At 43.0% G+C, this 14,801-nt stretch overlaps 1 protein-coding gene across 3 annotated transcripts in view; it reads right to left on the bottom strand.

The window, feature by feature from the left end:
• LOC126259303 (protein spire) overlaps positions 1 to 13,275 on the bottom strand; it is an 853,493-nt gene extending 840,218 nt beyond the window's left edge. For all 3 annotated transcript variants that reach the window (XM_049955972.1, XM_049955974.1, XM_049955973.1), the window contains exon 1: positions 12,972 to 13,275. In XM_049955972.1, the coding sequence (XP_049811929.1) occupies positions 12,972 to 13,242 (271 nt within the window). In that variant the 5' untranslated portion in view covers positions 13,243 to 13,275. The remainder of the gene's footprint in view (positions 1 to 12,971) is intronic.
• Positions 13,276 to 14,801: the final 1,526 nt, after the last annotated feature.

The raw sequence follows: 14,801 nt of genomic DNA, 5'->3' as shown, positions 1-14,801 counted from the left end.
AAGGAGCCGCTCTTCGTTGGATGTTCTCTAGCATTTTTACTGACCGTACTCGGTAAAGGTCTCAAAATGACAAGCGACGCAAGAATCAACTGAACGAGGGTTTTGCATAGTATTACTTTCGTCGGTGAAGTACATCTTCTTGGGATTATTCTGATGAATCTGATTTAAGAACGTTGAGAAAAGTCCAAAAGAGTATCTGTGGCTGAAAATAAATAAGAATTTTTCACCTCAGAAGACATTTATTTATTTTTCATTTATCCATATATGTTTCAGCACTTTATGTGCACCTTCAGGAAGTTTTTTTATATGTCTGCCTGACACGATATTGTGTCCTGATTACATTTCAGACATGATGTACCGCAAATATTGAAATAAAGCCAAATCATTTTCAGTAAAGGAAACTTCTTCAGCCTCAATGCATCTCACATTTCCAAGGAATGTGCCAAGGGAATCTGCTGTATCCACGTTTCCTAACGACTCCTGCTTCCTTCACACATAAATTCAGTTTCTGCCTCATAGAAAGCGTAGTAATTTTTTGTCACAGCCCTAACATATGGCGAGGGTTTACGTAATTTGCTGAAGACAATTTTTTCCAGGGTCAGATAACGAATCCTGTTGTCGAATTACTGAGAAGTGGGAGATTTTTTATCTACGTCACTGCTGGTGGTGCGAAGCAAGGCAGCATTTTTTATAGGGATTGTTGCTTATGTTTAATATTTTTAAAACCGGGAATTCGAACATTACAGAGGCACTCTTCTGCCTCACAGAATGTGAAAAGCTCGTAAATTTTGCTTCTTGTCCACTTCATTTCGTAAAGGGACACACGAATAGAGGCATTTAGTGGTAGCAGGCCAGGAACAAAGTTCCTCTGATTTGACCCGACACGGCAGTGGAACACTGATTTTGTGTTGTCAGTATGTTGACATGTTGCGAACACAGGCAGTCCAACACTTGCCGCGTACAATGTTGCAGAACGTGTTTCGAACTCAGTGGAAACGGGCCTTTAGAAGCCCGTGGTGGCGAAGTTATTTGTAGATAGGAAGGAAATCATTACAATCTAGAAAACATTTTAATAGCATATGATTAGCGAAGTGTAAACAGTACCTTTTTCTATCCTTTAAAACATCAAGTTGTAAAATTTATTTCCGTATTTTTTTAGTAATTTCCGTAATTCAGTATTTTACTGGCACATCCCTAACAATTACGGATGATCTGAATAATTGGAAGCCAACGTAAATTAATGTCAAATCGTAAGTTCTTTCTAATTAGCGATGTCTTCAAGTCTAATTTCATACGAACCTGGGCTCGTATTCGGGAGGACGGTGGTTCAAATCGTTGGCCGGCGATTCAGATTTAGGTTCTCCATAATCAACTTTATTTGCTTTAGGCGAATTCCGGAACGCTTCCTTCGAAAAGGCACGGCAAGGATTCCGTCCTCATCCTTCCCCAGTCCGAGCATGGGCTCCGTCTTAAATGACATCATCGTCGACGTGACAAACACCATCTTTCATTCTTTCCTTTGTATGAGCCTCCACAAGATGATACATCACAACTTTTCATAAGATTAATAAGGCATTTAAAGTGTTTTAACATGTAAGAAATGAAAAATAAATGAACTATATGTTGCATAACGCGAAAATTCTCTCCAGTTTTCCTTGCAAAAACGAACGTAAGAAGACCTACAATGCCGAAAAATGATTTTGGTTTGGAGCAGGTAGGTTGTTTTCAGACTTTACTGGTGAATAACGCAACAACCTACAAACACACTTAAAAATGCTTTATTTCAATGCCATAACCGGTTTCGTGGTATCACAGCCATCTTCAGATGGCTAACGTTTGTGATTACATTAACGTTTTCGTCGGTAGCATGTCAGCCCCTGCAATATGTTCAAGTGGACGGTGCTTTGCCTTGCTTCCGTCCTTATGCTTTATCAGAACAACGCATTAACTGTTGCAGCACAAAATAAATCACTATGGAATACAAACACTTCAAAACATTCTTCATCATGTTAGTTTCAGCCTGAGACATTTGGTTTACGTCCGATGCTTTTGTTTAGACTATGTGTACTGTTCGCCCTGCAAAAGTTTTTACACGGTCCAGATGAAGTATTAGGGATGCAGCAAGAGAAAGCTCCGTCGAGTAGAACGTGTTACAGGAGCAGACATGCTGTTGAGGAAACAACGTAATCCGATACGTTAGCCAGCTGAAGATGGGGACGATAGCCCGAAACCAGTTATGGCATTGAAATAAATCATTTTTAAAAGAACTTTTTGGTTGGTTGCATTATCCACCAACAATCATTCACGGCCGCGGAGTTCGTGAGATACATCACGGACAAAATAATATTTTCATACTAATTTTCCACCCACGTGTGTTTGTTGTTTACTTTATTTGCAATCGATCTCTTGAGCCTTTTGCGGCTTCTCCTTCAGGCACTTGAGCCAATTATCGAAACGAAAAACGTTCACAGACTTATCTCTTGTTGCTCTACCACGGCATCCTACAACGCAGTGAATATCAGCTGTTTCATTTACTACATTACAGAATGCTTTATGGTTCAGCGACAACATATACTTGCTGATGTGTTTCATTTAGATGTGTGTGTTTAAGCGCTGCAGCCACGGTCTCCGAGCTGATAGTCCATGCTGCTGCAAACGTGGTCGAACTGTTCGTGCAGATGGTTGTTGTCTTGCAAACGTCCCCATCTGTTGACTCAGTGATCGAGACGTGGCTGCACGATCCGTTACAGCCATGCAGATACGATGCCTGTCATCTCGACCGCTAGTGATACGAGGCCGTTGGGATCCAACACGGCGTTCCGTATTACCCTCCCGAACCTACCGATTCCATATTCTGCTAACAGTCATTGGATATCGACCAACGCGAGCAGCAATGCCGCGATTCGATAAACCGCAATCGCGATAGACTACAATCCGACCTTTATCAACGTCGGAAACGTGATGGTACGCATTTCTCGTCCTTACACGAGGCATCACAACAACGTTTCACCAGGCAACGCCGGTCAACTGCTGTTTGTGTATAAGAAATCGGTTGGAAACCTTCTTCATGTCAGCACGTTGTAGGTGTCGCCACCGGCGCCAACCTTGTGTGAATGCTCTGAAAAGCTAATCATTTGCATATCACAGAAGCTTCTTCCTGTCTGTTAAATTTCGCGTCTGTAGCACGTCATCTTCGTGGTGTAGTAATTTTAATGGCCAGTAATGTAGAACCCTGGGCCGTTGAGTACTGCTCGAGTGATTGGGATCCGTTACAGGTCGGATTGAAGGAAGGCATTGAAGCAATTCAGAGGCGGGCTGCTGGATTTGTTACCGGTAGGTTCGAACAACACGTAAATGTTACGGAAATGCTTCGCGAACTCTAATGGGAATCCCTGGAGGGAGAGCGACGTTCTTTTCGAGAAACACTACTGAGAAAATTTAGAGAATCGGCATTTGAAGCTGATCGCCGAATGGTTCTACCGCCGCCAACGTACATTGCGCGTAAGGACCTCGAAGAAAAGATTCGAGAGATAGGGGCTCATACGGAGGCATATAGACAGTCGTTTTTCCCTCGCTCTATTTCCGAGTGGAACGAGGCCGTTGGGATCCAACACGGCGTTCCGTATTACCCTCCCGAACCTACCGATTCCATATTCTGCTAACAGTCATTGGATATCGACCAACGCGAGCAGCAATGCCGCGATTCGATAAACCGCAATCGCGATAGACTACAATCCGACCTTTATCAACGTCGGAAACGTGATGGTACGCATTTCTCGTCCTTACACGAGGCATCACAACAACGTTTCACCAGGCAACGCCGGTCAACTGCTGTTTGTGTATAAGAAATCGGTTGGAAACCTTCTTCATGTCAGCACGTTGTAGGTGTCGCCACCGGCGCCAACCTTGTGTGAATGCTCTGAAAAGCTAATCATTTGCATATCACAGAAGCTTCTTCCTGTCTGTTAAATTTCGCGTCTGTAGCACGTCATCTTCGTGGTGTAGTAATTTTAATGGCCAGTAATGTAGAACCCTGGGCCGTTGAGTACTGCTCGAGTGATTGGGATCCGTTACAGGTCGGATTGAAGGAAGGCATTGAAGCAATTCAGAGGCGGGCTGCTGGATTTGTTACCGGTAGGTTCGAACAACACGTAAATGTTACGGAAATGCTTCGCGAACTCTAATGGGAATCCCTGGAGGGAGAGCGACGTTCTTTTCGAGAAACACTACTGAGAAAATTTAGAGAATCGGCATTTGAAGCTGATCGCCGAATGGTTCTACCGCCGCCAACGTACATTGCGCGTAAGGACCTCGAAGAAAAGATTCGAGAGATAGGGGCTCATACGGAGGCATATAGACAGTCGTTTTTCCCTCGCTCTATTTCCGAGTGGAACAGGAAAGGAAATGACTAGCAGTGGTACAAGGTTCCCCCCACCACGCACTGTACGGTGGCTTGCGGAGTATCCATGTAGATGTAGAAATGTTGTGGCGGTAGCCCTCCGAAGTGCGTGAAGAGCGGAGCTGAGGAACGTGCGCCCTACAGCAGCGGACGCGGCGGCAGCGGGAGCCGGCGGTCGCCCGTGGCCAGAAGTGTGCCGCGAGTACGGCTGCTTTGGGTCAGGAATGGAGGCTGCGGGCCGGCCGCGACCGAGCTGGGAAAGCCGAGCTGTCACGTCGCGGGATTATCCTTCCGCAGGTGTCTCCGCGGGAGGCAGACAACACTGATGCTGCGGTTTCAGCTTACTGCCCGCTCGGAATGCTCGACCGCAAATTCTCCGCAATGCCTCGACCAAACCTGACGATGTTTCGGTCCACATCTACAGGGTGGCCGAGAAGTCTCCATAGCCCTGTTAATATCAAATGTTATTATGAACTTTGGTAGCTATGTTACTCCTTATCAGTTGTTGGAAATCGTGTTTACACACGCAGGAGAGCTTCTGTAAAGTTTGGAAGGTAGGAGACGAGGTACTGGCGGAAGTAAAGCTGTGAGGACGGGGCGTGAGTCGTGCTTGGGTAGCTCAGATGGTAGAGCACTTGCCCGCGAAAGGCAAAGGTCCCGAGTTCGAGTCTCGGTCCGGCACACAGTTTTAATCTACCAGGAAGTTTCATAGTGTTTACAAGTTTTTGTAGTCGCGGCAAAGTTTTAATTTGTAGCCGTGGCAGATTTCAGTGGTCATAGTTACACAATTGACGAGCGCTTAGTGCCAAGCGTGTGGGTGCACGAACGACAAGAAACGGGGCAGATACTGAGACAGACAAAAGGAGCATACCAGGACAGGTTTAAAAAGGCTCCACCCCGGAAGGTACCACTTCTGTACTGGGAAAGGCGTGCTTCTGCTTTTGGCGGTATTAAATACAGATTGCGGAGTGGAGTACCTGCTTCGATTGAACAATCTCCTGTGACGTCGACACGTAAACGTGCTTCGGAATTCGGTATCCCGAAGACAACAATGCAAGATCACATGAAAAAAGACCTTAACGTCATACCTTTCCTAACGACGTTACCGGATACAAAGTGGAATAAGCGCGTTTTAGCATGCCGCACTTTGTTAACTCAATTTCCAAATGCAGTGAACAGTGCCAAGGTTATATTTTCAGATGAATGTGCCATTTATCGCAGTTCACGTGATTGTTGTCTGACCCAAAGAGAATTTTCACTACAAAGTTAGAAAAGAAACCGTCTCCCGTAATGATAATGGGGCAGCGATGACATCACGTCTACTTGAACTGTACTTCTTTTGAAGCGATTGAGAATGATGCGAATTATTTGCGTGTTTTACAAACATGGTTAATATCACAGCTTGAGGAAAGGGGCCTCATAGAATGGTTATGGTTGCATCATACGGGCGCCTCCTCACTACGCCCCTGCAGTACCGGAGTTCCTAAATGAAGACGTTCCAGGACGATCGATAGGTCGTGGTTCCTCAGCAACACCAGCTCCTTTGAAGTGGTCACCAGTAAGACCTGATCTCACCACAGTGACAATTCGTTATGCGGAATCATTGAGGCGCATGTACCTGCGCGTCGTCGTGCTGCAAACGAAGAAGAGCGCAATGCTGCTGTGCATGCCTTTCACACCGGAATTTTTTAAAAATATGTCAAGGAGAACATCGGGACGTTTGGGAGTATGTTTACACCACGATGGGGAACATATAGATATAATGGATATTTAATACGTAAGTATTTGTGCTAAATCATACCAATCAGCATTCGATAGAAGGCGTTACAGGGGCTTCTCGTCCACGCTGTGCATCTATAATCCTCAAGCCACCATACGGTGTGTGACGGAAGGCACTCTTAACTTCTGGTGTCGCTTCCGTCCTTTTCTCACTTTCAAGTTCCACGGGTGGGAAGAATGATTGTTGGTGGACACTGGACAGCCGTGTAAGCTTTCTTTCTTCTTCTCGTCGTTGTCATTTCGCGAGGCGTATGTTGGAAGTAGTAATTTTTACCGACTCTTTCGCGAATCAGACGCTCCCGGAATGTGAACAGTAAACTTCTCCGTGATGCACAACGCCTCTTTCTAGCGGCTGTCAGTGGACTTTGACGAGCATCTCCGTAATGACAAACGACTAAACGCTTCCTCAGCGAAACGCATTGTCGCCTCCCCCTTTTCTCTCACCTATTAACCAAGGTAGGTGTCCCAGACTGACAAGCAATACTCTAGAATCGGTCGAACGTAGTTTCAGTACTAGCAAAAATCAGTTAAATCTCTGTTATACGACAAATCACGCAACACTAAAGGCTGACAGTTCAACTAAATACCTCGGAATTACAGTTGCGAACAACTGAAATTGGAACAGTAAAGTACATAATGTTGCGGCGAAGGCAAAGGAAAGATTGCGTTTTATTGGCAGAATACTTACAAATTGTAACAAGGCGACACAAGAGAACACCTAAAGTGGGTTTGTCCGTCCTCTGCTAGAGTACTACTATGCGGTATGTGATCCTTGCCGGATAGAATTGACGGTGGGCATCAGATAGTCCGAAGAAGGGCAGCTCGTTTCGTATTATCACGAAATAGGGAGGAGAGTGCCAAGGATACGGTAAGCGAGTTGGTCTAGCAATCATTAAAAAAAGGCGTTTTTCGTTGCGACGAGACCTTTTCACGAAATTTCAATCTCCAGCGTCCTCCTCCAAATGCGAAAATATTTTACTGTCGCCAACCTAGATAAGGAAAAAAATTATCAAGGTAATAAAGTAAGAGAAATTAGAGTTCGTACGGGGAGATTTAAGTGTTTATTTCTCCCGTGCGCTGTTAGAGAGTAGAGCGGTAGACAGATAGTCTGGAGGTGGTTGGAAGAACCATCTACCAGGCACTTATATCTGAATTGTAGAGTTCAAAATTGTTAAAGGCTGTTGTGGCTACGTATTGACGAACTGTCTACTGAGTTCTGTCTGGGGTTCTTCGAGTGACTTTTAGAAATTTGTGGTAAGGTCTTATGGGACCAAACTGCTGAGGTCCCTAAGCCTACACACTATTTAATCTAATTTATGCTGTGGACAACACACACACACACACACACACACACCCATGCCCGATGGAGGACTAGAACCTCCGACGGGGGGGAGCCGCGCGGACCGTGACAAGGCGCCTCATGCCGCACAGCGAACGACTTTTGTTTGGTGATTTTTCTGGCGTTTCACCAGCACGAGTGGCTGTCATTGTCACAGATTCACCCTCCATTTCTAGTGGTGAATGGGAGTAGAGCTCGCAGACCGCATATTGTATGTACCTGGCGCGCCAACGTCCAACGGCTTTTCCGTGGCCATTTCAGATGCATTTCTCCCCTTGCTACCAGCAACGACCGTTCGCTGCAGCACGGGAATCCAGGATCCGTCCACCCTGAGGCCTCCTTCTTTCTTGTTGAAGCTGTTCTCATGTTTGTGTATTTCTATAGCTTCTCTGAACAACCGAGTGAGATAGCTCTACTCTAAAGCAAGAACTTCCATGTCAGCGAATTTTACTATGTGGTCGGTCCCACAGAGCGCCATCTTCACCACGGCCGATGTCTCCACTTGCCCCAACCTGCAACGGCCTTGAAAGTTCGGGGAACCTGGTGTTGATCGATCGTCCAGTCATTCCAACAGACATTTCCGCACGTACATGGTATGCGGTATATTCATGACATTGCAAGCGGGTCCCTTTTCTCCTTTACCGATCTGAGACAATATTTCTTTGTCAATTCAGAACTAGTTTTTACGCCGTGTATGCGCAACTTAAGACTGATTCTGTCCTTCATTCTGGGAATTATGGCAGAAAGGCCCTACCAGACATTTCTTTTTCCGATGTGGCACTTCGCTAAGTGTTTGATTCTATGACACTTCTTATATAACTGGTGCAGTACCCATTGATCCTCAGAACCGTTTCCAGGTGTCACATCCCGCACCTGAGATGCAGCGGCTCATATAATCGTCTTGCTCGCGTTAAAAACGTCGGTAGAAGAACCTGGGACAGAAGCCAAGAGGCAATTTGTCAGTTGCATAGTAGTTGTTATCTTCAGTCCTGAGACTGGTTTGAAGCAGCTCTCCATGCTACTCTATCCTGTGCAAGCTTCTTCATCTCTCAGTACTTACTGCAACCTACATCCTTCTGAATCTGCTTAGTGTATTCATCTCTTGGTCTCCCTCTACGATTTTTACCCTCCACACAGCCCTCCAGTACCAAATTGGTGATCCCTTGATGCCTCAGAACATGTCCTACCAACCGATCACTTCTTCTAGTCAAGTTGTGCCACAAACTCCTCTTCTCCCCAATTCTATTCAATACCTCCTCATTAGTTATGTGAACTACCCATCTAATCTTCAGCATTCTTCTGTAGCACCACATTTCGAAAGCTTCTATTTTCTTCTTGTCTGAAATGCTTGTTGTCCATGTTTCACTTCCATACATGGCTACACTCCATACAAATACTTTCAGAAACGACTTCCTGACACTTAACTCTATACTTGATGTTAACAAATTTCTCTTCTTCAGAAGCGCTTTCCTTGCCATTGCCAGTCTACATTTTATATCCTCTCTACTTCGACCATCATCAGTTATTTTGCTCCCCAAATAGCAATTCCGTCATTGAATCATTTAGTCGGCGGGAGAGCGTTACGGAGATGCTCAACTATCTCCGCTGACAGACGCGACAAGAGAGCCATGAGGCGTCATATTACTTCCTCCCACATGCGTCTTGAGAAATGGCAACTAAGACAACTTCGGAGAAATTAAAGCCCATATGGAGGTTTACCGGCAAAATTTATCACACGCGCCATTCACGAATGTAACTGTGGTACAAGAATTACCCCCCCGCCACACACTGTATTGTGGCTTGCAGACATACATAGAAAACCTAGCTTTCGACGTTAACACATGGTCGTACAGAGACTTACCACACCCTGCCACTTGTTTATTCCTATTTTTTCGCTCATTTTTCCCACACACAAATGCATACTGCACTCCGGACCCGTAACACGACGACAATAACTACGTATACACGGGGCTCCCAAGGCCGGTTTTCGTTAGCCAGTTTACCAATATCGCTTCTGATTGATCATGTATTGTAAACAATATCGGTTTTCAAGAGTTTGTTCTAGCTCCCGGTTTTCTACTTTCACAATGGATTTTCGCTCTCCTACAAATGCTCTAACGTTTTTAAAACATTGTTGGGTTGTCAAGTTCAGTCTTGTTCTTTAAAAATGCCCATTAATCTAGGCGGAGTGCCTTTTGATCAGCGAAGGAGAAGAAGAAGAAGGAATATTAGACGGGAAGAGAAGTTATCCATCTCCTATACTGAATTTAAGACAGGGTCTCTGTTGTCGAAAACTGAAAAGCTGATTTCCTGGAGTCGTTCGTCTAAAACAACTTACGCTCGGTAAATTGATATTGACCAGGCTACAAAAATCATTTCGGGTGTTAACATATAAGTACGGCAGCGACAAACCGGTCCCAAAATTTGGTTTGTTTTTCCGGACTTATTTCGTATTTAAACGTAGCGACAATGTCTAGGATAGAACTAAATGAAGCAAAGTTCCGGCTAAGTCCCTGTTGTGACTGCGGTTGTGCTTGTATAGAAGCCATCTGCTAATAGACGTTGGAAAATCAGCACAATGTTGTCAAACATATGGCACACACGGCTCAATTTTCACTTTGCCCTTGCGTAACACTGAACAACGAACTGTTGGCCTCTCTTGAGCGTACAATACGTAACTTCATGGTTGGAAAGATGTTTTAACAGAAGACTCAACATCTGAATCACTCACAATAATTATTAATTTGATTAGTGACGTCGATCGGAAACACAAAGCTCAGATCTAAAACTAGCTGTCCCACCGTAAAGCGCAGTTTGTCCAAAAAGGGCTAGAAAAAAAAAAAAAAAATTCTATGGCTGATCGGGCATAGAACCATTCAGGAGGATTCCCAATTAGTAAGTCATAAATAGCTTAAGCAAGATGTAGATTACATATTTCTAGTTACATATCATCACATCTACGCAAAACTAATAAAATCTTATTTTCTGTGAACATACCGAGCAGAACCATAAGAACCTCGGGCGCTGCTACTGAAAATAATCTACATAACAAGTGTCTGAAACGTTCAAAAGCCGTCAGGTGGCCTTTTAAGTAAAATGTGATCACTTAAGCAAATCATGTTGTTTAGAAATGCTGATATTTTGATTCTTGCACATTTAACGTATAATTCATACGCGATATCCGTTAAGTAAGATCATGATTTATGCCTGACTTACATTAATCTTCAGTACTATGAAGTGATCCAGCTGCTTCATACCAAGATCGTGGATAAATATGGTCTGTTCGGTGTCGTGGCTAAACAATTGCTCGTCTGTGACAATACCACCAAACACCTTACGAAGATTCTGGCATGTCAGAATTTATAATCGCCAGCATGACAGAAAATCGAGTTTTACTATTAACGGAAGTTTTATTTATAACTACATCCATATGAAAATATCAATGGCAAAACTGATGAACTGTGTAAGCTGCTGTAAAAGATAATTAAAATTTTTAAGCAGCTAAATAGTCTAATGCACACTTATCGCTGTATACTGTTATCCAAAAAGATAGAGAGTATTCTTCAAGATTGAACTGCGCGCACTGTAAATTTGTTCTTTGGATAACGAGCGTTCTTCAAAAAGAGTGCGTGTATTGATTTACGAAGATAATGCAACGCGGAGGCGCAAAAGATCGGTTAATGTAGAATTCTTTTGTGGTGTTAACATCTAAGATGTATTACATTTGATTACAACTATGCGCCTGGAGGCAGTGTGAAGCGTTTAACTAACTCACTGCCATATTTAAACAGTTGACTTATACTCTAACAGAAACGTTCTTCTTTAATCACCCTCTAGCTCCTCCTGCGTGTGTGTGAGTAAAATTTACGTTGCGAAGTAGTCACATCAGTGAACTACTGAATGCTAGTGTATTGTCGTAGCACTACGTTATCTCGCTTGGTGAAACAAAAATACACTGCTAATGTATCGAATTAGTATCTAAAAGCGCGTAATTCAACCGACAATGAAGTATCGTTGACAAACAAAAAGTACTCAACATTTTAAAATTAAGATCACTCTAAAATCAAACTATTATATTAAAAACTGATTTGTTGCCTGTGTCACTACGCACTAACGATGTTATATATCAGAGCCCCCTAATGCGAGATGGTTGAATGTGTAGTCCCATCGACGACAGGGCTGCATCAAAAGAGTGCACACTCGATTTCGACACGCGTAGTGCGGATAATCAGCTGTGGCATCTTCGAAAGGAACCAATCCATCATTCATCGTAAGTTATCTTGGGAAACCACAGGCATTTTATATTTCAAACTGTGATACAGTCTTGACGGAAGAAGATGCAATACTTATTCGTGCACGGCAAGAAAACAACCAGCTAAGCTACTGCTTGTAGCATACAAAACAAACAATGGCCATTGTTTACTCGCGTTAAAGACCCCATCCACTTTTCAAAAAAATTACTTTCGCCGTCGCACTATTAACTAAATCAATCTATCAGTTTCACGAGAATCGACATAACATCAAGCACTACCTTGGTTTTATTTGGTGCAACTGTACACAGCATACATTGCGAACTCACGTCTTAGATTCTATTAAAAATACTTTTAATAAACGTATGTGAGGTTTCGAAACGATGATAGATACAGCATCTGTCAATTTATGATTCCGCAGTAATGATACACAAACTTATCAACACTTCGGTTCAGCTCAACTTTCGTAACTCTAACAATGTAATGACATACTCAGCGCGAACGCAGACGCGAAACCTGCGCATTGGTTACGATTTGATACAGATACTGTGTTCCCATGGCAGAACAGTCAAATTTTCGGCATAGACTACGGCCAAATAAGAACTAAGTTCCTCGTCAGCATCACAACACTTCAACAAAACATCCGTCGCTTGTCTCCTGTAATACTAAAAAAACGCAAGTCCTGCTTCATTAACTCGTGGGCTCACGCAAAACGAACACGTAAATTTTACGTGACTGTTTACGGGGATGGATTTTTATTTTATTTTTGTAGAAGCGCATCAGTAACTTTTGGTCTACGCATTATATACAGAACGATGACACCTGTCACTACTGAATGAATGAAATGCATCAATAATTGTATATTTCGTTACCCCTGTTACATAGTAACTAGCGTTCCACTTAACTTGAGAGCTTCGGCCTTATTTTGTAAACACGACAGCGTAAACAAACAAAATTTAGCATAAATTCTTATCAAAGGATACAACTAAAATATTTTCCTCTGATGACCGCCACATACATCACAGCGTTGGTTTAGTTCTTACTATTTATATCCGGAGAGTCTAGGAATTCTATGAGTACTCACAAATGCCACATGACTTCACAATTAAATTATCCAAAACCATTGCCGCTTCAACTTGACAACTACTATTTGTCAGTTAAATGACAGCACAAAGACGTATAAAAGATGGCCAGAAATTTTTACCTGTGTCGTTCGGCCCTCCACCAGCGAATATCGTGTTTGGGTGCACATATCCATCTTTGTGAAGTAAAACATGCTCCAGTTCTGTCACATAATAACACTTGCCCTTATCACCCGGCATTGCATTTTTAAAGGACTTTGCACACTGATAACACAACGCCCATGCATGCTGCTCATTAATAGGTGCATTAAACGATATTAGAATGTCTAACAAAGAAACACAAGAATTCGCATCCAAACTACACTTCGGAGTCACTTTTACATCGGCCGCCATCCTTACTACGGATTGCTACTGGCTGCTAGCTGCATGTACTAGCGTCTGAATCAACCCGCTCCGCGTTCACGGCTTGCTCGATAGATGGCGCTCGGCCTGCGCGCAGTATAGCCAACACAACTAATGTTTCTGCTCATGAAGTAACAAGGCAATGCCGATAAAACGCTACTACGCAATCCGACAATATTGTTACTATTTTGCAACGCGTTTTATCACTGATGAATTGTATGATTCATGTTGTTCATAAATCCCACACATATACTTCAACGACTAAACAGAACGTTTCTTAAAACTCTCAAAATTTTATTTGGTTGATGTCTCAAGAAAGACCCTCAGTATTGAAAACCACAAGGACTAGCTTTGTGGTTGAAGTCTATGAGCTGACAAATAGGCATCTGTATCACATTCTAACACGTAGACTGTGTCTGTATTGTGGTCTTCTAGAAGACGCAAAAATGCAATCGAAAACGCCAATGGCTCGTACGATGGTATAGAAGAAGGTAGATCCACAGTCTGGCCTTAAACGCAACGGGAAGAAATCTTAATTCAGGAAATATTTTTTCTTATTTTTACACTCATCTTGCAGCGATTTGCGCTGCATGCAAACAGAGTTCCTGTGAGTTGTTGGGAACACTGCTCATCGAAACGTCGTCTGCAGTAGTAAATGTTTGCGTGGACGTGATGTGATTTAGCTTTAGCGTATACAAGTACTTTTGATATTTTACGTATATTGATGATTAGGAAAGGTAAAAGCCAAGAAACTAAGACCCACTACGTTCTCTCTGTCCTATAAAGCCATAATTACTTGTAAACTTATTCAAATACCTAATGCATCTTGCTAATCGGCGCTGTGAGTAGACAACATAGTTTCTGTTATTAATGAATGGAGGCTAGCGGTAGTTCACAAACTTATGGTGGAACGCTTGTGGATGGGTATTACAATTCACGTACTCAGACAATGTAACAGACTGGAGTGACATTGTGACGTATTTCTGCATTGCGCTGCCCAGTAACCTGTGTGTTATTAATGAATGTGTACGTGATGGTAATAACTAAGCAGGCAATAACAAAGTAGATGATACCCTAATTCCCTCTTCTGGGTGGACTGGACACTCCCGGCATAGCCGATAGACAAATATGGCCACATTTTGTGCAGTATTTGTATTGAGTTTGTGTCAACACGTACGCCCTAGTAAAAAAAGTGTGTAGACTTTGTTTCTTCCGTTAACTACCAGAGCACAAAGCGTAAATTTCTACAGCTTTGGTTTTCAACGTACCCCGAGACCGAATTAAATGATTCTAAATTAAAAATTCAGCATCAAGTCCTCATATCCAAATTCCAATCATTCTTGTAAACATAGTGTTACTGAATGTTGTCATTCGTTCTTAGCTTAGTTCTTCGTAAGTCATTGCATACTTCTGCAATCCTATAATATTTTAGTTTATCGCAGACCATTCTAAAGTGAAAGTCTCACAGTGTTGTTAAATAGTGCAGTTGTAAATATAGGCTGCTGCTATTATTCTGTGTAAGCAGACCAAAAGTTATTGCACATAATGTT

This window comes from Schistocerca nitens, chromosome 5 (assembly GCF_023898315.1).
Source record: "Schistocerca nitens isolate TAMUIC-IGC-003100 chromosome 5, iqSchNite1.1, whole genome shotgun sequence".
Taxonomy (NCBI): Eukaryota; Metazoa; Arthropoda; class Insecta; order Orthoptera; family Acrididae; genus Schistocerca; species Schistocerca nitens.
The sequence above is the reverse complement of the archived record's forward strand: the minus strand, read 5'-3'. Positions and strand labels throughout refer to the sequence as shown.